Raw genomic sequence first — 26,071 nt, 5'->3', positions numbered from 1 at the left:
TTCCGTTACGAATTCTGACAGGTCGCACAGTCCCATTGACGTCATCTTGCGGGTCAGCTGACCGCGCCGTGTGCACCCGGAAACACTGTCCGTCCTGAAACATAAGACGGTCGCATTGGTTCCGGGTAAGCATAAAAGGGGGGTATTTTGAGCTCTTGGGGGGTCCACCTTTACAGAGGATGGGAGTGGGGGGGGATTCCTATCACAGATCCCTCTCCATAAAGAGGCCTGTATTATAGGGGGAGGGGGATATCCCGGCCTTGCCAGTGTTATCAGTGTACATTCTGCATGCTATTGCAAAACTAGAAATGTTTTCTCTTTAGTTATGGATGGGGGGAGGAAAATAGTATTTTTTTTTCTGCCTGTGACACTGTTGGATAGATTTCCCCTTGCTTCCTGTCCTGGGGACACCCGTACCAGTTGTCGCCGTGACGGGACAGCAATGCAAAAACTGTTGTTCTAAATGGGTGTTTCTGTCCCCTCTGGGGTGATTTCCATCACTTCCTGTACTGACAGGAAGTGATGTCAGAGCTCTCTATGGGAATAGACAGAGGTAAAAACCTGACAGAGGTCTAAATCTTCCCCACACTATACAAAATACTTTTATTTTTTTCAATTTTAATTCCAGCACAGAGTTGGGATTTTGGGTTTACATTGCGTATCTGACATCGCGTTCATTTCAATGGACCCACAAACACACAAAGGGAACATACAAAAATATAGGGCAGGCGCAACTTTTTTCAACTATTTCTCACCCGGTCCAATTTCGGCACTTCTCTCCTACATGTAAAAAATCATTATTTTATTTTTTCTAGAAAATTACCCAAAACATTATATATATATTGGCAGAGACCCTAGGGAATAAAATGGCGGCCATTGCAACTTTTTATGTCATACGGTGTTTGCGCAACGATTTTGGCGGCATGCTGGTCCAACCAATGGGAGCAGAGGGGGAGTGACAGCATGCTGGTCCAACCAAGGGAAGCAGAGGTGGAGTAACAGCATGCTGGTCCAACCAATTGGATCAGAGGTAGAGTGACAGCATGCTGGTCCAACCAATGGGAGCAGAGGCGGAGTGACAGGATGCTGGTCCAACCAATGATAGTGGAGGTGAAGTTACTGCATGCAAGTCCAACCAATGAGAGCAGAGGTGGAGTGACAGCATGCTGGTCCAACCAATTGGATCAGAGGTAGAGTGACAGCATGATGGTCCAACCAATGGCATCAGAGGGGGAGTGACAGCATGCTGGTCCAACCAATGATAGCGGAGGTGAAGTTACCGCATGCTAGTCCAACCAATGGGAGCAGAGGTGGAGTGACACCATGCTGGTCCAACCAACGATAGCAGAGGTGGAGTGACGGCATGCTGGTCCAACCAATGGGAGCAGAGGTAGAGTGACAGCATGCTGGTCCAACCCATGATAGCGGAGGTGAAGTTACCGCATGCTAGTCCAACCAATGGGAGCAGAGGTGGAGTGACACCATGCTGGTCCAACCAACGATAGCAGAGGTGGAGTGACGGCATGCTGGTCCAACCAATGGGAGCAGAGGTAGAGTGACAGCATGCTGGTCCAACTAATGGAAGAAGAGGTGGAGTGACAGCATGCTGGTCCAACCAATGGGAGCAGAGGTAGAGTGGCAGCATGCTGGTCCAACCAATGATAGCGGAGGTGAAGTTACCACATGCTAGTCCAACCAATGGGAGCAGAGGTGGAGTGACGGCATGCTGGTCCAACCAACGATAGCAGAGGTGGAGTGACGGCATGCTGGTCCAACCAACGATAGCAGAGGTGGAGTGACGGCATGCTGGTCCAACCAACGATAGCAGAGGTGGAGTGGCAGCATGCTGGTCCAACCAATGGGAGCAGAGGTGGAGTGACAGCATGCTGGTCCAACCAATGGGATCAGAGGTGGAGTGACAGCATGCTGGTCCAACCAATGGGATCAGAGGTGGAGTGACAGCATGCTGGTCCAACCAATGGGAGCAGAGGTGGAGTGACAGCATACTGGTCCAACCAATGGGATCAGAGGTGGAGTGACAGCATGCTGGTCCAACCAATGGGAGCAGAGGTGGAGTGACAGCATACTGGTCCAACCAATGGGATCAGAGGTGGAGTGACAGCATGCTGGTCCAACCAATGGGAGCAGAGGTGGAGTGACAGCATACTGGTCCAACCAATAGGAGCAGAGGTGGAGTGACAGCATGCTGGTCTAACCAATAGGAGCAGAGGTAGAGTGACAGCATGCTGGTCCAACCAATGGGATCAGAGGTGGAGTGACGGTATGCTGGTCCAACCAATGGGAGCAGAGGTGGAGTGACAGCATGCTGGTCTAACCAATGGGAGCAGAGGTGGAGTGACAGCATGCTGGTCCAACCAATGGGAGCAGAGGTGGAGTGACAGCATGCTGGTCTAACCAATGGGAGCAGAGGTGGAGTGACAGCATGCTGGTCCAACCAATGGGATCAGAGGTGGAGTGACAGCATGCTGGTCCAACCAATGGGAGCAGAGGGGGAGAGACAGCATGCTGGTCCAACCAAGGGAAGCAGAGGTAGAGTGACAGCATGCTGGTCCAACCAATGGGAGCAGAGGGGGAGTGACAGCATGCTGGTCCAACCAATGGCATCAGAGGTGGAGTGACAGCATGCTGGTCCAACCAAGGGGAGCAGAGGTAGGGTGACAGCATGAACCCCATCTTGGAGAGCAGAGGTGGAGTAACACCATGCTGGTCCAACCAATGAGAGAGCAGGTGCTGACCTAAGATAGAACTCTCAACCTCCAGCATGGGCTTGTCCTATGACCCTCCCTGTTGAACTGATAAATAAAGTTACTAACATTTGAATTTTCTTTTGAAGTGCAATGTTTTTTTTTTCCTTTGGGGTGGTGAATTGCCGCCATGCTGCAGAATCACTAGGGGGACAAGGAACTTACTCTTGCTGTCGCGCACTACAGAGAGTTCTTATTTCATGTGCTTTGATAATGACGACCCCGAGCATGGATTGGAGAAGGTTCCTGTTTATTTTGGTGGTTCCATCCTCCTATTTGCTGCTCTATGACCGATTGTTGTGTAATGTGTATTTACAGGACCAGTGAAGGTTCTCAGATGAGATGATGTGACCCCCAAATCTAGAGATCTCATGGATGAAAAGCCGCCGGAACCATCAGATGTTCTATACGAAGTCCGGAATCACATCGACTTCATCGAAGACCCGGAAACCTTCAGCTATCACGAGTTCTTCCATAAGTACATGATCGGGAACGTGCCGTGTCTCTTCTCCTCCAAGTTCACCAGATCCTGGGGAATCCGCAAATTCTGGGTCAGCGCCGACAACCAGCCCAACTGGGATCATCTGCTGCAGAATTTCGGTATTTTATTTTACCCAAAGATTTTGGTGTAGAAAGAAACGAGTATTGATTTTTGTCAGTGTCTGCTCCCACTTCCCCCAATCCCTACCGAGAATTGCCTCCCTCTCCCTGCCCATGAGCTTCCTGGGACATATCGCATGTCCTGCCTGCCCATGAGCTTCCTGGGACACATCACATGTCCTGCCTGCCAATGAGCTTCCTGGGACACATCACATGTCCTGCCTGCCCATGAGCTTCCTGGGACACATCGCATGTCCTGCCTGCCTATGAGCTTCCTGGGACACATCACATGTCCTGCCTGCCCATGAGCTTCCTGGGACACATCACATGTCCCGCCTGCCCATGAGCTTCCTGGTACACATCACATGTCCTGCCTGCCCATGAGCTTCCTGGGACACATCGCATGTCCTGCCTGCCCATGGGCTTCTTGGGACACATCACATGTCCTGCCTGCCCATGAGCTTCCTGGGACACATCGCATGTCCTGCCTGCCCATGAGCTTCCTGGGACACATCGCATGTCCTGCCTGCCCATGAGCTTCCTGGGACACATCGCACGTCCTGCCTGCCCATGAGCTTCCTGGGACACATCGCACGTCCTGCCTGCCCATGAGCTTCCTGGGACACATCGCACGTCCTGCCTGCCCATGAGCTTCCTGGGACACATCGCATGTCCTGCCTGCCCATGAGCTTCCTGGGACACATTGCACGTCCTGCCTGCCCATGAGCTTCCTGGGACACATCGCACGTCCTGCCTGCCCATGGGCTTCTTGGGACACATCACATGTCCTGCCTGCCCATGAGCTTCCTGGGACACATCGCATGTCCTGCCTGCCCATGAGCTTCCTGGGACACATCGCATGTCCTGCCTGCCCATGAGCTTCCTGGGACACATCGCATGTCCTGCCTGCCCATGAGCTTCCTGGGACACATCGCATGTCCTGCCTGCCCATGAGCTTCCTGGGACACATCGCATGTCCTGCCTGCCCATGAGCTTCCTGGGACACATCGCACGTCCTGCCTGCCCATGAGCTTCCTGGGACACATCGCACGTCCTGCCTGCCCATGAGCTTCCTGGGACACATCACATGTCCTGCCTGCCCATGAGCTTCCTGGGACACATCGCATGTCCTGCCTGCCCATGAGCTTCCTGGGACACATCACATGTCCTGCCTGCCCATGAGCTTCCTGGGACACATTGCATGTCCTGCCTGCCCATGAGCTTCCTGGGACACATCACCTGTCCTGCCTGCTCATGAGCTTCCTGGGACACATCGCATGTCCTAAAAAGTCAGCAGGTACAGTATTAGTAGCTGCTGACTTTAACCGCTTAAGCCCCGGACCATTATGCAGGTAAAGGACCTGACCCCTTTTTGCGATTCAGCACTGCGTCGCTTTAACTGACAATTGCGCGGTCGTGCGACGTGGCTCCCAAACAAAATTGTTTTGCAAACGAAAAAAAGAAATTGCAGCCTCACTGTGCCCATCAAATGCAGCCACTGTGCCATCAATTGTCACCACTGTGCCCATCAAACGCAGCCACTGTGCCATGCCATTAAACGCAGTCACTGTGCCATGCCAGAAAACGCAGTCACTGTGCCATGCCATCAAACGCAGTCACTGTGCCATCAATTGTCACCACTGTTCCATGCCATCAAATGCAGTCACTGCCATGCCATCAAACGCAGCCACTGTGCAATCAATTGTCACCACTGTTCCATGCCATCAAATGCAGTCACTGTGCCATGCCATCAAACGCAGCCACTGTGCCATCAATTGTCACCACTGTTCCATGCCATCAAACGCAGCCACTGTGCCCCTCAATTGTTGCCACTGTGCATGTCACTGTGCCCTTTGTCACCACTGTGCCCATTGATGCCACTGTGCATGTCACTGTGCCCTTTAATTGTTGCCACTGTGCCCATTGTTGCCACTGTGCATGCCACTGTGCCCTTTGTCGCCACTGTACCCATTGATGCCTCTGTGCCCTTTGTCGCCACTGTACCCATTGATGCCTCTGTGCCCTTTGTCGCCTCTGTGCCCATTGTCGCCGCTGTGCCCTGTAAAATGCACTTACCTTTCTGCTTCCACGTCCCTCGATGTCTTCTCCCGCCCTCGATGACGCTCTAGCCAATCAGGTTACCGATAACCAGAACCGGTGAACCTGATTGGCTGAGACGGCCGTCAGTCTTATCCAAGGAACGCACCCCCCGTACGTTCCGAGGATAAGACATCCGGGAGACGAGGGCTGTACTCTGAAAGCCTATTAGAGCCGCTGGCTCTGATAGGCACTTCCGCACAGCCAACCAGCTGACGTTATTCAGGTAGGCGGCGCCCAAGGTCCGGCCATCTGAATAGACCAGCGGCAGCTGGCAACAATAACATATATTCATGCAATGAATGTATGTTATTTGCGAGAGCCAGAGGGGGCTGCGCTGCAGTTAGTATTAGTAAAAACGATATTGTAACGAGAAAAAAAAAGTCTTAAAGGGCCCGTTTTTTTTGTGACTACAGGAGGGGGGACGGCGCCCCCTATGGACGGGCCGCCACTGGTCACTTGGCAACATTGTTGTGGCGGAGAAGATCCGCTTGTCATGCTCCCGTTTTACTTCACTGGTCCTGTTTTAATCTGTTTCAGGAGATGCCGCTGTTCCTGTTGCTAAATGTGATTTAAAGGAGTACAACGCCAACCCCAAGGAGCAGATCCCTCTCCGGGAATACATCGAATACTGGAGGGAGCACAGGGACCATGCCTACCAGTCTACCAAGGGCTGCCTGTACCTGAAAGACTGGCACATGCAGAGGTAATGCACTAATTCTATATCGTGGGGGAGATTACTAAAACTGGAGAGTGCAAAATCTGGTGCAGCTTGTGCATGGTAGCCAATCAGCTTCCAGTTTTTTTTTTGTTTGTTGTTTTTGTTAAAGCTTAACCACTTACAGACCGGAAGATTTTCCCCCTAAATGACCGGGCCATTTTCTCTTTCGTCCATAGACGGACACAGCTTCCTTTATAACCTTGACTGTAGGCAGCCTCTCCTATGAATAGGAACATAACCCGAATGTCAAGATTTAAGGAGCTGTGTCCGTCCTTGGACAAAAATCCTATTTTTTGCGTCACTTTAACTGACAATTGTGCGGCGTGGCTCCCAAATTAAATTGAAAACAACAGTTTTGAAAAAAAAAAAAACAATATTTTTTACTTTTTGCTATAATAAATATCCCCCCTTTTCTTCCTCAGTTTAGGCCGATATGTATTCTTCTACATATTTTTGTTAAAAAAAAAATGCAATACGCATACCTAGGTAGATTCACAAAGAGTTAGGCCGGCTTATCTAAGCTGGCCTATGTTTAAGTGTATTCTCTAACAGAGATACACTTAAACAAAGCTAAGATAGGCTGGCTTGCGCCATTCTATCTTAGGTTGCAATGTTTCTTTTGGCCGCTAGATGGCGCTTCCATTGCGGCCGGCCTAGATTATGTAAATGAGGGGATACGCCGATTCCCGACGATTTACGAGCGTACGCCGGGCCTACACTGTCGAGTTACATCGTTTCCGTAAGCGATAGGCCGCCTAAAGTTAGTCCACCTATGAGGTGGAATAACAATGTTAAGTATGGCCGCCGTTCCCGCCGCGAGGTTCGAATTTTTTACGTCATTTGCGCAAGTCGTCCGCGAATCGGGATTTACGTCGTTTACGTACGCATTGAAATCAATAGGCCTGTACGGCCTACTTAGCACTGGGAAATGTAGTCGCCCGGCGCATGCGCAGTGTAAAAAACGTCAAAAAACGTGAGGTCAAGCCTCATTTCAATACTTCACGCCCCCCTCCCAGTCATTTGAATTAGGCGCGCTTACGCCCGCTCGTTTTAGGCTAAGCCGCCGAAAATTTGAAGGTAAGTGGTTTGAGAATCACTACTAGCCTAACTAATTTACGGCGGTGTAGCCTAAAAAGAGTAGGCTAGGCCGTCCTAATTTTAGGCGCCCCTACGTGAATCTACCCAACCGTATATACTCGAGTGTAAGCCGACCCAAATATAAGCCGATGCACCTAATTTTACCACAAAAAAATGGGAAAACGTATTGACTCGAGTATAAGCCTAGGGTGTCCATCTGCATGCCTCACTGTGCCCATGCCTCACTGTGCCCATGCCTCACTGTGCCCATGCCTCACTGTGCCCATGCCCCACTGTGTCCATGCCCCACTGTGTCCATGCCCCACTGTGCCCATGCCCCACTGTGCCCATGACTAGACTGACGTTTAATATGGGAGTCTATAGAAGGGGTGCCCGGCTTTGAAAAATCGGTGCTCCACAGCCATAAATCCTCCAGTCTAAAACACTTTGCACACTTGTAGAGGAGAAATGGGGCTACATGTGTGCTCTGGTCAGGAAGGGGGTTAAAATCTTCCGGGGCTGAAGCGGTTAATTGAATAGGCTGAAGTTAGAAGCTGATTGGCTACCATGCACAGCTGCACCAGATTCTGATTCATAATTAAAGATCACTTCTTCCTTCTTCCAGAGAGTATCCAGATTACGATGCGTATAAAACACCAGAATATTTCTCATCGGATTGGCTGAATGAATACTGGGACGCCATTGCTGTGGACGATTATCGTTTTGTCTATATGGGTCCAGCTGGTTCATGGTACGGATATCGTTTATCGTTTTGGGACTGCAGCAATCCCCTGGTTTTGAGGGTAACGTGGTGAACGAGCGTTTTGCAAGACGAGCGACATTTTATCTTTACAACTTTGCCTTGATCTAGGAGCGATGTCTTATGAAATACGAGCAGCAGAAGGATCAAATGAGTGGAATGAGGCTCACAGTGTTAACCACTTCAGCCCCGGACCATTTTGTTGCTAAATGACCGGACCATTTTTTTTGCGATACGGCACTGCGTCGCTTTAACCACTTAACGACCGTCGCATGTACATATACGTCCACAGAATGGCACGTACAGGCATATGGGCGTACATGTACGTCCCTGCATTTCCGTGGGTCGGGGGTCCGATCGGGACCCCCCCGGTACATGCGGCGGTCGGAAATCGCGTGGGAGCGATCCGGGATGAGGGCGCGGCTATTCGTTTCTAGCCGCCCCCTCGCGATCGCTCCCCGGAGCTGAAGAACGGGGAGAGCGGTATGTAAACACGACTCGATCGATGACATCAGACCTACAGCCACACCCCCCTACAGTTGTAAACACACACTAGGTGAAACATAACTCCTTCAGCGCCCCCTGTGGTTAACTCCCAAACTGCAACTGTCATTTTCACAATAAACAATGCAATTTAAATGCATTTTTCGCTGTGAAAATGACAATGGTCCCAAAAATGGGTCAAAATTGGTGGTATTTGATCACCTCTGCGGTTTTTTTTTTGCGCTATAAACAAAAATTGAGCGACAATTTAAAGAAAAAATTCAATATTTTTTACTTTTTGCTATAATAAATATCCCCCAAAAATATATAAAAAAACGTTTTTTTTTCCTCAGTTTAGGTACGTATTCTTCTACATATTTTTGGTAAAAAAAAATCGCAATAAGCGTTTATTGATTGGTTTGCGCAAAAGTTATAGCGTTTACAAAATAGGGGATAGTTTTATGGCCTTTTTATTCATCTTTTTTTTTTTTTACTAGCAATGGCGATTTGCGATTTTCATCATGAATGCAACTTTATGGCGGACACATCAGACCCTTTTGACACATTTATAGGACCATTGTCATTTATACAGCGAACAGTGCTATAAAAATGCACTGATTACTGTGAAAATGACACTGGCAGTGAAGGGGTTAAACACTAGATGGCGCTGTAGGGGTTAAGTTTGCCTTAGTGAGTGTTTCTTACTGTAGGGGGGATGGGCTACGTGTGACAAGACAGTGATCACCGCTTCCGATTACAGGAAGCTGTGGCCACTGTCCTGTCACTGGGCAGAGCGGGGAGATGCTTGTTTACCTTAGCATCTCACCGCTTTATCTCTCCGTTCCACCGCTTGATTGATCTTACGGGCGGCGAGAGGGGACATCCCCTCCCCCTCCCGCCGCCCTCCGGTGCTTCTACCAACTCACCTGTGTGATCGGTGAGTCGGAGAACGGATCCGCCAGCCCCGGCTACCTACCGTAGAGATTTTCGGCGGACCGCCGGAGTCTCTATGATCGTTCGGAGGCCGGGCGCGATGTTATGACGTCACGCCCCGGCCTCTGCATTCAGAAAAACTGCGCTGGTTCAGCTGGGTAGCCAGGATCGTTTTTTTTTTATTTTATTATTATTATTATTTCAGGCTTCCTAGCCTAGTGGTGAGATGTGCCCCCCCCCCCCCCCATATCTCACTGTAAAGAGGACCTGTCATGCCATATTCCTATTACAAGGGATGTTTACATTCCTTGTAATAGAAATAAAAGTGATCAAATTATATATACCGTATTTATCGGGGTATTGCGCGCTCCGGCGTATAGCGCGCACCCCTAAAGTGGACCCGCATTCCTGTGGAAAAAAGATTTTTTGTACTTACAGTTTTGGTGTCTTGCGCGGCGTCCATCGGCGGCCTCGTCGGGTCCGGCGTCCGTCTGCGGCTTCGGGTGTCCTCTTCGTCGGGTCCGGCGTCCTTCTGCGGCGTCCTCCCTGCTCGTTTCCCGCTTTCCCGCGCCGAGTTTGAATACTGCGCCGGCATATACCGAGCGCAGTACACTCGTGTATAGTCGGGCAGGCTCGGCTACTCTCGCGCTCACGTCCTGTACGTCCAGGACATGAGTGCGAGAGGAGCCGAGACTGCCCGACTATACACGAGTGTACTGCGCTCGGTATATGCCGGAAAATATGTACTTTGACTCGATTTGGCTCAGTGTTCTGACTTTATGGCCGCCACGCCAAGGCCTGGAGTAGGGCACTATCCCCCAAAACTTTAAGTGTTTAGGATCTTTCTGATGTACTTCGGCGAAATGGCGGGATACACTGTGTTTTAGAAAACCGCTTTCAATATTTTTAACGTGCTCCTTAATGCGAATTTTCAAGAGCCTTTTGGTGCGCCCAATGTACTGGAGGCCGCAGCTGCACTCCAGACAGTAGACTGCACCTTCAGTATGGCACCCAATGAATTCTTTGACCTCATATTGAGTCCCATTACTGTTGGACTGGAACTTGGTTACTTTCAGATTGGGTGTACGGGTATGAGTGCATGAATAGCATCTTTTACAGGGGTAAAACCCTTTTCCCGTGAAGAAGGAGAATGCTTTTTTAGGGGGGTCAATCACATTTTTGACAAGTTGGTCGCGCAAAGTGGGCGCACGTGTGTATATAAACCTAGGTTTACTAGGCAGTATCTCCTTTAAACCCGGATCTGATTTTAGAATATGCCAGTGGCGTAGAATGATCTTCTCTATTTTTTTATGCTGTACATTGAACTCTAAGATAATAGGAACCTGGTCTTTCCTGCTAGCAGGCCTGCGGGTTTCGAGAAGTTGACTTCTTTGTAACTCAGTTACTTCTCTTATTTTGTCTTGGATGAATGTTCCTTCATATCCCTTCTCTATAAACCTATCGCCTATTTTGTTGGCCTGGGTCTGAAATTCTTCAGTGGTCGTGCAGTTCCGCCTTAACCGTACCAGCTGCCCTTTGGGTATGTTAAACAACCAGTTCTTGTGGTGGCAGCTGGTGATGGGGAGGTAGCTATTACGGTCTACGTTTTTGAAAAATGTTCTTGTGCTAAACGTATTATTCGTCCGGCTGATTTCCAAGTCTAAGAATGGTATCGTCTTCTCTTCGATTTGCCAAGTCAACACAATATTAACATAGTTATCGTTTAGTTTCTCAAAAAACGATATGAGCGACTGGCAATCGCCTTTCCATAGAACGAAAATATCGTCTATGTACCTCTTGTACAATAGAAGATCTGGTGGAGAGTCATGAAAGACGGCCTCTTCTTCCCATTTGGACATGAAAAGTCCTGCTACACTAGGTGCGAACTTAGCCCCCATAGCAACCCCAGTTCGTTGTGAGTAATACTTGTTCCCGTACCAAAAGTAACTGTGTTTCAGACAGAAGTCCAGACACTTAATCAAATATTTCCTCTGGAGGCATGGGAGCTTAGTATATTTACGGAGGCCCCACTTTGTAGCATCACATGCCAGATGGTGGGGGATGATCGTATACAAAGAGGATACGTCTGCTGTCGCCATCAGAAGTGGTCCATCAATATCTGTACTATCCAAGAGTCTCAGCATCTCTTTTGTATCTTTCAAATACGCGCGAGTTTTCTGCACGGCCGATTGAAGGTATCGATCAATATATTGGCCAAGTCTGGCAGTAATAGATTCAATCCCGTTCACTATCGGGCGGAAAGGTGGGTTTAGTGGATCCTTGTGTATTTTGGGCAGTGCGTAAATAATAGGGGTCCTACAGGCTTCTGGGACAAGATATTTCGCCTCCCTTTTGTCTAGGATATTCTTCCTAGTGCCTAGTTGGACTACCTGTTCTAGCTCCTTTTTCCATTTATAAATGGGATTTTTTGATAGTACACTGTATGTATCGGAATCCTCTAATAATTTCATCATCCCAGTATGATATTGTTCAGTTGTTTGGATGACGATCCCTCCTCCCTTATCCGAAGGTCTTATTACGAGATTTTTTCTTTTTGTGAGTCTGCTAATGCCAGTTTTTATGGAGATAGGTTCTTCCACTTTTTTAAGATTCAGGTTCTTAATTTCTTCAGTTACCATTTGTTTAAAGACCTCAATATGTTTCCCATCTTTTAATTTGGGGTTAAAGGTAGACCTATTCCTCAAATGACTATGCACCACTTGTTGATTATCGCAAGTCTGGGTCACAAAGGGTTTCTCTAGCATATACTTTTTTATGTTTAATTTACGAACATATTTTTGTATGCCGATGTAAGTTTGGAATTTATCCAAATTCCTCACTGGTGCATACTTCAAGCCTTTGTCCAGTACTGCAATTTCTTCAGCTGTAAGTGGTGTGTCAGTGAGGTTGAAGATCCCTTCCCCTATTAGTCTCTTCTTCTGTTTTCTCTTCCCTGCTCTGCAGCCTCTTTCCTTGTGGGACTTTTTTGTTTCGATTCTTCCTGTTTCCTTGGAGGGTGATATACTGTTCCTCGATCTAAAAAAGACGGCGGATAATTATATCCTTGTTCTTGACGAAGATCTAGATCTCGTCTTCCATCTCTATGGGTATCACGCAAATCTCTTAAGGGGGCGTAATAGTTGTTGGTATATATCGGGCTTCTTTCCCTAGGCCTCATTTGAGGTGGTGGTTCGTGCCTATAATACAAATCAGTATTTGGAGTTCTCCTATATGGCTGATCTCCATGTTGATAGTCCCCTCTGTGTTCTCTGTTGTTATAGTATCCACTAGGATGCGCAGGACTTCTAGTTTGGTAGTAGGGTGCATAAGGTGGTTCTCTGTCGTCCCCTACTCCTGGATTTGTTTTGTTCCAATTGTTATATGGTTTCTTGTTTTTATTTTTCCTTTTGGGTTTTTTCCAGCCTTGTTGTGGTGTATATCCATTCGGTTGTGGTTGCCTCCAAGGGGTGCGAGGGGAGATGTTTCTTGGGTATCCATTCCTTTCGTCACCATATTGGTTTCTTGGGTGGTCATCCCTTGATCTTTCTTCTCTCCTATCTCTATGATCTATTCCCAAAAGTGGTGGAATAGGGTTCGCCTGTGTCCTTATTTGAGGTGGGGCTCCCCTTTCCGGTGTAGAAAAGGTGGAACTGGGATCCGCGGGTTCCAGTGGTTTTGCCTTGTTTTGCCACTTAAAGACTACATCATTCTTGTAATCAGTAATATCTCTGGTGTATTTTTTACTTTTTCTCAATTTGACTTCCGTATCCTTGATCACTAGATCTTTGTTTAATTGGGTAGTTAATCGTGTAAATTCTGCCGTGTCTTTATGTGTATCTAGTTGTGTTTTCAAAGTGGCTAGTGTAGCATCAATCTTGCGAAGCTTCTTTTGCTTCCTCTTCAATAAAAGATGTAGAAGCTCCATCCCTTTAAGGTTAAAGAACCTAAACCATTCGTCAATTGACTCCTGGTCACATAGACCATCGTTGGGGGGTACATCCCACCTGAGACGTCTAGGCACAATGTTGGCTTTAATGTACCGGTCAAAGGTGGTGATGTCCCACCAAGTATTGATCTTCTTTTCCAGACCATGTCCTAATTTACGTATCAGGTGTTGGACATTGCTAGCGTCTTTGGGGGGGGGGTCTTCATCGTTGAACACAAGGTCTAAATCGACTTCTCGCTGTTCAACAAAAGTGAAGAGATCCATGACTGCTGCTGGAGTGATAAAACAAGGTGAATAAAGTATAAATAGGGTAAACTCCTGCGCTGTCTGAAAAGTGAAGGGAAGGGGAACAAACTAAAAATACTGCTGCAAATATAAAAGTCTACCTCGATAGACTAAGGTGAAACAGAAAAAATTAAAATACAATACTTGCGCTGTAAAGTGTGGGACAAGGGGTGTATAATAGGCGGTAACGTTAATGGGTAACTAGTGAAAGTATTATTAGGTGAAAACAATATTATAAGACATATATAGCAATGAAACTAATACAAGGACAGTCCTTAGTAGAAAATCTGCACTCTGAAGAGATCCAAATCCAGTGCAGTCCTGCCGTGTATTGGTGTGCTCCAACCAGAGATAAATCCTAATCTCCAACGGTGCAGGTGTTGTGTAAAGATAAAAATCAAAATAAGAATGCAAAATGTACACTTTAGAAAAAGGAACACGGAGAAAAGTTCTGAAGAAAATGTATATAAGACCCTTGGATCCGTAATGTGGGATAGGATAGTAGAGCCAGCACCAAAGTTACATGCAAACACCTTTGGTGAGCCCAGCTGCTCACCTCAAATTGACCACAGTATGTCCAGGTCAAGCTGGTCTAGATGGTTACAGTCCACAAATAGCACACGTAAATCTCCATCCGATATTTAACATGCAAAAACAGAGTAAAAGGACAAAAAAAAGGCTGATGGTGAAATACCGTCACAAAAAAGATAGGCAATTGGGATCTTGGCGGGTGGGAGTGCACTCACATGTAGGTGAGAGATCTTAGGCTCATATCCACGAGTGCCGCACTCGTCAGTCCCTCTATCTTTCCTCTGCTTCTTTCTACTAGTTGCTGGCTGTTTTGGTCTCCCCAAGACTTCTCAGTATGTAAAGCTGTCTCAGCTGCTGTGGGCTTATGGTAACACCTATCCCTCTCTCATTGGCTCGGGTGGAGCGCTCCGGTGGCGTTGTGATGGGAAAGAAACATACCCATAGTATAGCCCAGTCAGCAATGTAAACAGGTTTTATTAAAAACAAAAAGTTAAAACTCACATGTAAATACAGGAACTCTGCAACAATCCTTACGAGTGGCGAACTCGTATGTCCGTTCGTCAGATGCTGTGGTGTGTCCTGCCTACCAATCCCGACGCGTATCGTCACGATCACGTGACTTCATCAGGGGATATTGTAGGGGACACATAGACAGACATTTATAGTCTGTATTAATGAGCACCCGGCGGCCATTTTGTCGGAGCTCATAGAGAATGACGACGCTGCCTGTGATCTGCTCGCGCTATGCTGTGTAGTGCAAGCCGCGCTTGTGGATAAATCAGAGAACAGGGTTTCAAAATATGTAAAACGTATAAAGAGGCGTCTTATCTAATCAAACCAACAAGGGAATGTCCAGATGGACAAACCAGTGTAGGAAACCTAATATAAGGGAAGATAAAAACCCAGGGGAGGGACTGAGGCTGTAAAAGCGACATATCCTGATACTGTGTGAGGCCATAATACAGATTGCGTATCTGGACAGTGAAAAGATATATAAACATCTATATGGCCCAAGTCTATATTCTATTGGTGTACATGAAGGGATATATAGAGGGATATTGGAGCCGATTGGAAGGGGAGGGGTAGTGGATGGGGCAGGAGAAGGGACGGAAGGGAAGAGATGAAACTGGCATAAAGATATAAGGAGTGGAGATATAAGGAATGTCTCCCTAAGTAAACCATATGTGCCAGATAGCCAGCTTAAGTGAAAGGGTGACCATGGCAGCTGGTACGGTTAAGGCGGAACTGCACGACCACTGAAGAATTTCAGACCCAGGCCAACAAAATAGGCGATAGGTTTATAGAGAAGGGATATGAAGGAACATTCATCCAAGACAAAATAAGAGAAGTAACTGAGTTACAAAGAAGTCAACTTCTCGAAACCCGCAGGCCTGCTAGCAGGAAAGACCAGGTTCCTATTATCTTAGAGTTCAATGTACAGCATAAAAAAATAGAGAAGATCATTCTACGCCACTGGCATATTCTAAAATCAGATCCGGGTTTAAAGGAGATACTGCCTAGTAAACCTAGGTTTATATACACACGTGCGCCCACTTTGCGCGACCAACTTGTCAAAAATGTGATTGACCCCCCTAAAAAAGCATTCTCCTTCTTCACGGGAAAAGGGTTTTACCCCTGTAAAAGATGCTATTCATGCACTCATACCCGTACACCCAATCTGAAAGTAACCAAGTTCCAGTCCAACAGTAATGGGACTCAATATGAGGTCAAAGAATTCATTGGGTGCCATACTGAAGGTGCAGTCTACTGTCTGGAGTGCAGCTGCGGCCTCCAGTACATTGGGCGCACCAAAAGGCTCTTGAAAATTCGCATTAAGGAGCACGTTAAAAATATTGAAAGCGGTTTTCTAAAACACAGTGTATCCCGCCATTTCGCCGAAGTACATCAGAAAGATCCTAAACACTTAAAGTTTTGGGGGATAGTGCCCTACTCCAGGCCTTGGCGTGGCGGCCATAAAGTCAGAACACTGAGCCAAATCGAGTCAAAGTACATATTTTCCATGGACACTTTTACACCTAAGGGTTTAAACATAGAATTTGACCTCAACTGTTTTCTTAGTGACTTTTAGTTTCACGTTGCAGATGGTCCCTCTTACTGTATATGTATATGCTATAGATGGCATTTGGCTGTACGTCATATGTTGCGGTACATCATGCCCCATTTTTCGATACGGTCTTTTTCTCCTGGTACCTGACACTGTTCCTCTTACAGTTTCCATGTTTTTAAAACCTAATTTTAATTTATTTCAAAAATCATACCATAAAATCTGTTTTAACACTGGCCCATGAAATTGAGTCATCATTATCACATAACCAGTGAATGTTGCCCCATCCCTGATATGTATTGCTATTTCACTCACTGACACATGAGTTCCCTTTTTTCACATGCCCTCCTCCCTTTTACTTTCCCATCACGACACCAGGCCCCCTTAGATAGGCCCCCCGCTGCGAGCTATAGTCGCTGACTACACATGTAGTTCTTATATTATACTTGTCACCTTCTCAAGTCTGAGAAAGAATAGAATATCATAAGTTTGATTGGGTCACACTGTAACCGTACCACCCGTATTCATGCAGCATTTGTACTACATGAATATATATCTCACATCACACAAGGATAGTACTGATATGCCTGACACCCCTTGACGCGCCCTCATGCTTGGGTATGTTTGCAGTTGACATTGCCATGGTCACCCTTTCACTTAAGCTGGCTATCTGGCACATATGGTTTACTTAGGGAGACATTCCTTATATCTCCACTCCTTATATCTTTATGCCAGTTTCATCTCTTCCCTTCCGTCCCTTCTCCTGCCCCATCCACTACCCCTCCCCTTCCAATCGGCTCCAATATCCCTCTATATATCCCTTCATGTACACCAATAGAATATAGACTTGGGCCATATAGATGTTTATATATCTTTTCACTGTCCAGATACGCAATCTGTATTATGGCCTCACACAGTATCAGGATATGTCGCTTTTACAGCCTCAGTCCCTCCCCTGGGTTTTTATCTTCCCTTATATTAGGTTTCCTACACTGGTTTGTCCATCTGGACATTCCCTTGTTGGTTTGATTAGATAAGACGCCTCTTTATACGTTTTACATATTTTGAAACCCTGTTCTCTGATTTATCCACAAGCGCGGCTTGCACTACACAGCATAGCGCGAGCAGATCACAGGCAGCGTCGTCATTCTCTATGAGCTCCGACAAAATGGCCGCCGGGTGCTCATTAATACAGACTATAAATGTCTGTCTATGTGTCCCCTACAATATCCCCTGATGAAGTCACGTGATCGTGACGATACGCGTCGGGATTGGTAGGCAGGACACACCACAGCATCTGACGAACGGACATACGAGTTCGCCACTCGTAAGGATTGTTGCAGAGTTCCTGTATTTACATGTGAGTTTTAACTTTTTGTTTTTAATAAAACCTGTTTACATTGCTGACTGGGCTATACTATGGGTATGTTTCTTTCCCATCACAACGCCACCGGAGCGCTCCACCCGAGCCAATGAGAGAGGGATAGGTGTTACCATAAGCCCACAGCAGCTGAGACAGCTTTACATACTGAGAAGTCTTGGGGAGACCAAAACAGCCAGCAACTAGTAGAAAGAAGCAGAGGAAAGATAGAGGGACTGACGAGTGCGGCACTCGTGGATATGAGCCTAAGATCTCTCACCTACATGTGAGTGCACTCCCACCCGCCAAGATCCCAATTGCCTATCTTTTTTGTGACGGTATTTCACCATCAGCCTTTTTTTTGTCCTTTTACTCTGTTTTTGCATGTTAAATATCGGATGGAGATTTACGTGTGCTATTTGTGGACTGTAACCATCTAGACCAGCTTGACCTGGACATACTGTGGTCAATTTGAGGTGAGCAGCTGGGCTCACCAAAGGTGTTTGCATGTAACTTTGGTGCTGGCTCTACTATCCTATCCCACATTACGGATCCAAGGGTCTTATATACATTTTCTTCAGAACTTTTCTCCGTGTTCCTTTTTCTAAAGTGTACATTTTGCATTCTTATTTTGATTTTTATCTTTACACAACACCTGCACCGTTGGAGATTAGGATTTATCTCTGGTTGGAGCACACCAATACACGGCAGGACTGCACTGGATTTGGATCTCTTCAGAGTGCAGATTTTCTACTAAGGACTGTCCTTGTATTAGTTTCATTGCTATATATGTCTTATAATATTGTTTTCACCTAATAATACTTTCACTAGTTACCCATTAACGTTACCGCCTATTATACACCCCTTGTCCCACACTTTACAGCGCAAGTATTGTATTTTAATTTTTTCTGTTTCACCTTAGTCTATCGAGGTAGACTTTTATATTTGCAGCAGTATTTTTAGTTTGTTCCCCTTCCCTTCACTTTTCAGACAGCGCAGGAGTTTACCCTATTCATATTTACGCTGGCCGCTAGGTGGCGCTTCCGTAGATTTCAGTGTAGAATATGCAAATGAGCTAGATACGCCGATTCAGAAACGTACGTGCGCCCGGTGGATTTTTTTGCGTAAGGCTTTTTCCGGCGTAACGTTACTCCTGCTATATGAGGCATAGCCAATGTTAAGTATGGACGTCGGGACAGCGTCGAATTTTGCGTCGTTTGCGTAAGTCGTTCGCGAATAGGGCTTTGCGTAAATTACGTTCACGTCGAAAGCATTGACTATTTGCGACGTGATTAGGAGCATGCGCACTGGGATACCCCCACGGACGGTGCATGCGCCGTTCAGAAAAAACGTCATTTACGTCGGGTCAAGACGTATTAACATAAAACACGCCCCAATCTCATCCATTTGAATTGTGCGCCCTTACGCCGACACAGTTACACTACGCCGCCATAACTTACGGCGCAAACTCTTTGTGGATACGGGAAATATGCTGTAAGTTACGGCGGCGTAATGTATCTGAGATACGCTACGCCGGACGTAAAGAAGCGCCAAGGTACGTGGATCTGGCCCATAGTGTTTGGAGGTTCTGAGTGATTTTCTAGCAAAAAAAAAAAGTGATTTTTGCATGTAGGAGAGAAGTGCCAGAATAGGCCCGGTATGGAGGTGGTTAAAAAAAAATAAAGTTTCTATCACTTTTATTCCTATTACAAGGAATGTAAACATCCCCTGTAATAGAAATAGCGTGTGACAGGTCCTCTTTATGGAGAGATGTGGGGTCTATAAGATAAATAAATGAGGCCCTTACCCGTCTGCCCATCAGACCTGACTGATAGAAAACAATAGACTTGGCTACAATGTGCTCCTTTGATTCCAGGACTCCGTTCCACGCCGACGTCTTCCGTTCCTACAGCTGGTCAGCCAACATCTGCGGGAGGAAGAAGTGGTTGCTCTTTCCCCCGGGATCGGAGGGAAATCTCAGGGATTGCCATGGAAATCTCCCATACGACGTGACATCTCCTGCCCTTCAGGACCCTAAACTGTTCCCGAATTATCAGAAGTGCTGCCCGCCGATCGAGGTCACACAGGAGGCCGGGGAGATCATCTTTGTGCCCAGCGGGTGGCATCATCAGGTGTACAATGTGGTAAGGCAAGGGGCATGTGTGCTGTTGACCATCACTGTGTGCTTTTGTTTTTTTGTTGTGTAAGTCGGAGAGAAGGAGGATCACATAGAGATCATACACCCCACGCATATACATGACATTATATTGCCAAAAGTATTGGGACGCCTGCCTTTACATGCACATGAACTTTAACCACTTAAGACCCGGACCAAAATGCAGGTAAAGGACCCCGCCAGTTTTTGCGATTCTGCACTGCGTCACTTTAACTGACAATTGCGCGGTCGTGCGACGTGGCTCCCAAACAAAATTGGCGTCCTTTTTTCCCCACAAATAGAGCTTTCTTTTGGTGGTATTTGATCACCTCTGCGGTTTTTATTTTTTGCGCTATAAACAAAAATAGAGCGACAATTTTGAAAAAAATGCAATATTTTTAACTTTTTGCTATAATAAATATCCCCCAAAAACATATATAACATTTTTTTTTCCTCAGTTTAGGCCGATACGTATTCTTCTACCTATTTTTGGTAATAAAAATCGCAATAAGCGTTTATCGATTGGTTTGCGCAAAATTTATAGCGTTTACAAAATAGGGGATAGTTTTATTATTATTATTTTTTTTTACTACTATTGGCGGCGATCAGTGATTTTTTTCGTGACTGCGACATTATGGCGGACGCTTCGGACAATTTTGACACATTTTTGGGACCATTGTCATTTTCACAGCAAAAAATGCATTTAAATTGCATTGTTTATTGTGAAAATGACAGTTGCAGTTTGGGAGTTAACCACAGGGGGCGCTGTAGGAGTTAGGGTGCACCTAGTATGTGTTTACAACTGTTTGGGGGTGTGGCTGTAGGAATGACGTCATCGATCGTGTCTCCCTATAAAAGGGATCACTCGATCGATGCAGCCGCCACAGTGAAGCACGGGGAAGCCGTGTTTACATACGGCTCTCCCCGTTCTTCAGCCGCGTCCTCGTCCCGGATCGCTCCTGAAGCCACGGGAACCGCTGCATGTACCGGGGGGGTCCCGATCGGACCCCAGACCCACGTCTAGGCAGGGACGTACAGGTACGCCAATGTGCCTGTCCATGCCATTCTGCCGACGTAAATGTACATGCGGCGGTCCAGAAGTGGTTAATGGCGTCCCAGTCTTAGTCCGTAGGGTTCAATATTGAGTTGGCCCCGCCCTTTGCAGCTATAACAGCTTCAACTCTTCTGGGAAGGCCGTCCACAAGGTTTAGGGGATGTTTGAGGTCAGGCACTGATGTTGGATGAGAAGCTTGCAGTCTCCATTCTAATTCATCCCAAAGGTGTTCTATGGGGCTGAGGTCAGGACTCTGTGCAGGCCAGTCAAGTTCCTCCACCGCAAACTCGCTCATCCATGTCTTTATGAACCTTGCTTTGTGCACTGGTGGGCAGTCATGTTGGAACAGGAAGGGGCCGTCCCCCAAACTGTTCCCACAAAGTTGGGAGCCTGATATTGTCCAAAATGTCTTGGTATGCCGACGCCTTAAGAGTTCCCTTCACTGGAACTAAGGGGCCAAGCCCAACCCCTGAAAGACAACCCCACACCATAATCCCCCCTCCACCAAAGGATTTGGACCAGTCACCCTAATGGATGATGCAGAATTTCCCGGGGTGAGGAGTCTAAGTACTAACCGGTGTTCACCAGAGCTCCTGATGGTGGGGATGGATTTTGCCGCGTGTTGGTACCGGGTTGCAGTCCTCAGGATTACCCGACAAGGAGGTGAGCAAGCCACATAAGCAGGTAAGGATCAAACAGAAGCACAGTTGAGGAACAAGCCAAGGGTCAATAACGAGTGGTAGCAAAATATGGACGTAAATCCACCCCGCTAGTTCCTTTCTCCCAACCGCCCGTGTCGCTACTGTGTTCTGTATTGACATAGGGAACAGCAGGGTGAACCACAGTGCCCAGCGGGTAAGTATTCAGCCTGTTCTTTTAGGCCCCGTACTCACGACCAAACATGTCTGCTGAAACTGGTTCCGCAGACCAGTTTCAGCAGACATGTTTGGCCGTGTGTAGGCACGAGCGCATCATTTTCGGGCGGATCGGACAGGTTTCCAGCGGACAACTGTTTCCTGGACTTGCTTTAAAACAGTCCGCTGGAAACCTGTCCCCCCGACATGTACGGTCGTCAGTACAGACCTACCGTACATGTCCGGCCGCCCGCCATCCCTCGCATGCGTCGAATGACTTCGACGCATGTGTGGAAGCATTTAAAAGGCAGGCCCGCCCACATCGCCGCGTCATTGTTGCGGCGACACCGTGTCATCGACGCGGCGACACGCCCTGCGTATTGTTTACGCGCGGACTTCTGTTCGATGGTGTGTACAGCCATCGAACAGAAGTCCCCGGGCAGACATGTCCGATGAAAACGGTCCGCGGACCTGTTTCATCGGACATGTCTGCTCGTGAGTACAAGGCCTTACAGGATGGCTGCCATTGACTACTTTTAGGATAGCAACAGCGACACTTTAATCTCTTTGTGCCTGCGCTATAGCCGAAAGACAGCTACAGCGCCGACTTACATTGCCGGGAGGGCGTCCATGGAGGTGCTTCCGAGCAGGCGCTGCAATCAGATTCAATGAGACTCGGCTGATCACAGATTGAAGTCAGGGGCCGATTCCAACCCCTTACCACGTGATGTAAACGGAAGATCGTAATCGCTGACACGCGAGGAGGAAAAACAAATGTAATCAGCTTGTGTAAACAGGACATCGGTCCCATACGCGGAGAGCCACTGCCGCCTTATCAGTGCCCACCAGTGCTGCCAATTGGTGCCCACCAGTGCCACCTATCAGTTCCCACCAGTGCTGCCAATTAGTGCCCACCAGTGCCACCTTTCAGTTCCCACCAGTGCTGCCAATTAGTGCCCATCAGTGCTTCATCATCAGCGTCACCTATCAGTTCCCATCAGTGCCGCCTCATCAGTGCCCATCAGCGCAGCCTCATCAGTGCCCATCAGCGCAGCCTCATCAGTCAGAGCAGCCTCATCAGTGCCCATCAGCGCAGCCTCATCAGTTCCCATCAGTGCAGGCTCATCAGTTCCCATCAGTGCAGGCTCATCAGTTCTCATCAGCGCAGCCTCATCAGTTCCCATCAGTGCAGCCTCATCAGTTCCCATCAGTGCAGCCTCATCAGTTCCCATCAGTGAAGAAGAAAATGTACCTGTTTACAAAATTGTATAACAAACTATGAAAACTGTTTTTCTGTATTTTTTTTGTTTGTGTAGCAAAAAATAAAAACCCCAGTAGTGATTAAAGGGGTTGTAAAGAATTTTTATGTTTTCCCCCTAATTAGCTTCCTTTCCCTTAGTGCAGTCCTCCTTCACTTACCTCATCCTTCCATTTTGATTTTAAATGTCCTTATTTCTTCTGAGAAATCCTCACTTCCTGTTCTTCTGTCTGTAACTCCACACAGTAATGCAACGCTTCCTCCCTGGTGTGGAGAGGGGCCAAGAAGGAGAGTCAGGATGCTCTCTACGTTGCAGATAGAGAAAGGAGTTGTGTGTTAGTGGGCATCCTGACTCTCCTGTAGTCCAAGGGAGGGGGCGAGCACGACACTCCACACCAGGGAGAAAGCCTCGCATTACTGTGTGGAGTTACAGACAGAAGAACAGGAAGTGAGGATTTCTCAGAAGAAATAAGGACATTTAAAAGCAAAATGGAAGGATGAGGTAAGTGAAGGAGGACTGCACTAAGGTAAAGGAAGATATTTAGGACATTTTTATTTCTTCCTTTACAACCCCTTTTAAATACCACAAAAAGAAAGCTCTATGTGTGTGAGAAAAAAATGATAAAAATGTCATATGAGTACAGTGTAGCATGACCGCGTATTTGTCATTCAAAGTGTGGTGGTCATCCACGCTCTTTGGCCTCCCGTAGGACCCCGCACAACTGTGGTGAAATCCATGCCCAGTCCCCCCGGCAGCAGACTTATTACTGTTGTGTCATTCAAAGTGTGACAGCGCTGAAAAGCTGAAAATTGGTCTGGGCAGGAAGGGGGGTAAAAGTGCCCGATATTGAAGGGGGTTAAAAGCACTTTGTAATCCTTCTACAGAATAATAAATTTTCTATCTTCCAGATAGACACCATTTCCATCAACCACAACTGGGTGAATGGCTGCAATGTGGCGGTTATGTGGCGCTTTCTACAGAAAGAGTTGTCAGCGGTGCAGCGGGAGATCGCGGAGTGGAAGGACACCATGGACGGCTGGGATCGGCACTGTCAGGTATCCGTAGCCCGCAGGGCGGCAGATCGAAAGTGGGGTAATAATGTGACATAAAGACGCACACTGGACATTATATAATCCTTCCACAGTGTAGATTACATGATTTTACAAGGACTTTAACCACTTAACTACTTGCCGACCAGCCTCCGCAGTTATACGGCGGCAGGTCGGCTCCCCTGCGCGAGAGCCCGTAGCTCTACGTCACCTCGCGAAGCGGCTACTGGGGGCGCTTTTAACCACTTCCCGACCGCCGCATGTAGATATACGTCGGCAGAATGGCACGTACAGGCACATTGGCGTACCTGTACGTCCCTGCCTAGACGGGGGTCCGATCGGGACCCCCCCCGCTACATGCGGCGGTCGGATTCCCGCGGGGAACGATCCGGGACGACGGCGCGGCTATTCGTTTATAGACGCCCCATCGCGATCGCTCCCCGGAGCTGAAGAATGGGGAGAGCCGTATGTAAACACGGCTTCCCCGTGCTTCACTGTGGCAGCTGCATCGATCGAGTGATCCCTTTTATAGGGAGACTCGATCGATGACATCAGACCTACAGCCACACCCCCCTACAGTTGTAAACACACACTAGGTGAACCCTAACTCCTTCAGCGCCCCCTTGTGGTTAACTCCCAAACTGCAACTGTCATTTTCACAATAAACAATGCAATTTAAATGCATTTTTTGCTGTGAAAATGACAATGGTCCCAAAAATGTGTCAAAATTGTCCGAAGTGTCCGCCATAATGTCGCAGTCACGAAAAAAATCGCTGATCGCCGCCATTAGTAGTAAAAAAAAAATAATAATAAAACTATCCCCTATTTTGTAAACGCTATAAATTTTGCGCAAACCAATCGATAAACGCTTATTGAGATTTTTTTAACCAAAAATAGGTAGAAGAATACGTATCGGCCTAAACTGAGGGAAAGAAAATGTTATATATGTTTTTGGGGATATTTATTATAGCAAAAAGTAAAAAATATTGAATTTTTTTCAAAATTGTTGCTCTATTTTTGTTTATAGTGCAAAAAATAAAAAACACAGAGGTGATCAAATACCACCAAAAGAAAGCTCTATGTGTGGGAAAAAAAGGACGCCAATTTTGTTTGGGAGCCGCGTCGCACGAGCGCGCAATTGTCTGTTAAAGCGACGCAGTGCCGAATTGTAAAAACCCCTTGGGTCATTTAGCAGCATATTGGTCCGGGGCTTAAGTGGTTAAATGTCCTTATTTCTTCTGAGAAATCCTCACTTCCTGTTCTTCTGTCTGTAACTCCACACAGTAATGCAAGGCTTTCTCCCTGGTGTGGAGAAAGCCTCTTGAGGGGGGAGGGGTCGAGCAGGAGTGTCAGGACGCCCACTAACACACAGCTCCTTTCTCTATCTGCAAAGTAGAGAGCGTCCTGACTCTCCTGCTCACCCCATCAAGAGGCTTTCTCCACACCAGGGAGAAAGCCTCGCATTACTGTGTGGAGTTACAGACAGAAGAACAGGAAGTGAGGATTTCTCAGAAGAAATAAGGACATTTAAAAGCAAAATGGAAGGATGAGGTAAGTGAAGGAGGACTGCACTAAGGTAAAGGAAGATATTTAGGGGGGGGGAAAAATCCTTTACAACCCCTTTAAAGTAAATAAATTATTAAACTGATATAAAAAAGTTATAAATTGCAATATTTCTGGTTCTTTTCTACAGCACTGATTTTATTTGCATTCCTTCCCCCAGGTCATCATGAAATCTTGCACAGGGATCGATTATACAGAATTCTACACCTTCCTGAAGACGATCGCACATCGCAGATTGAAAGTCCTGGAAACAAACGCCGTCGATCTCCCCGCCGAGGGCCGGATGGTCCCGGGGCCGCGCCACGCGCTCTTTGACCTGGAGAAGATCGCAGACGTGTTGTCCGCGCTGATTGGCGATGACGATTTTCAAAAGCTGGACGTGGAGACGTTAAATCCGCCTCCAAAACAATTGTTACAGCGACTGACAATGGCGATGGATCCAAAGTCGCGTGCCGTCCGCTGTGTTTAGGATTTGCCTTCTACTTATTTATTAATAAACAAGTTTATTATTTTA

General features: G+C 47.2%; 1 protein-coding gene across 2 annotated transcripts; it reads left to right on the top strand.

Moving 5' to 3' along the window:
• The first annotated feature begins 39 nt into the window (after positions 1-39).
• Positions 40-26,071, top strand: JMJD4 (jumonji domain containing 4). 2 transcript variants are annotated; one of them, XM_040352180.1, is made up of 7 exons: positions 40-125; positions 3,084-3,365; positions 6,003-6,168; positions 7,886-8,011; positions 19,500-19,767; positions 23,854-24,000; positions 25,718-26,071. In XM_040352180.1, exons 2-7 carry the CDS (start codon positions 3,137-3,139, stop codon positions 26,024-26,026), a joined length of 1,245 nt encoding a protein of 414 aa, XP_040208114.1. In that variant the 5' UTR covers positions 40-125; positions 3,084-3,136; the 3' UTR covers positions 26,027-26,071. The 2 variants fall into 2 exon arrangements, with proteins under 2 accessions (XP_040208114.1, XP_040208115.1); XM_040352181.1 differs by lacking the exon at positions 23,854-24,000.

This window comes from Rana temporaria, chromosome 5 (genome assembly GCF_905171775.1).
Source record: "Rana temporaria chromosome 5, aRanTem1.1, whole genome shotgun sequence".
NCBI lineage: Eukaryota > Metazoa > Chordata > Amphibia > Anura > Ranidae > Rana > Rana temporaria.
This window is presented reverse-complemented; position numbering and strand designations above follow the sequence as displayed.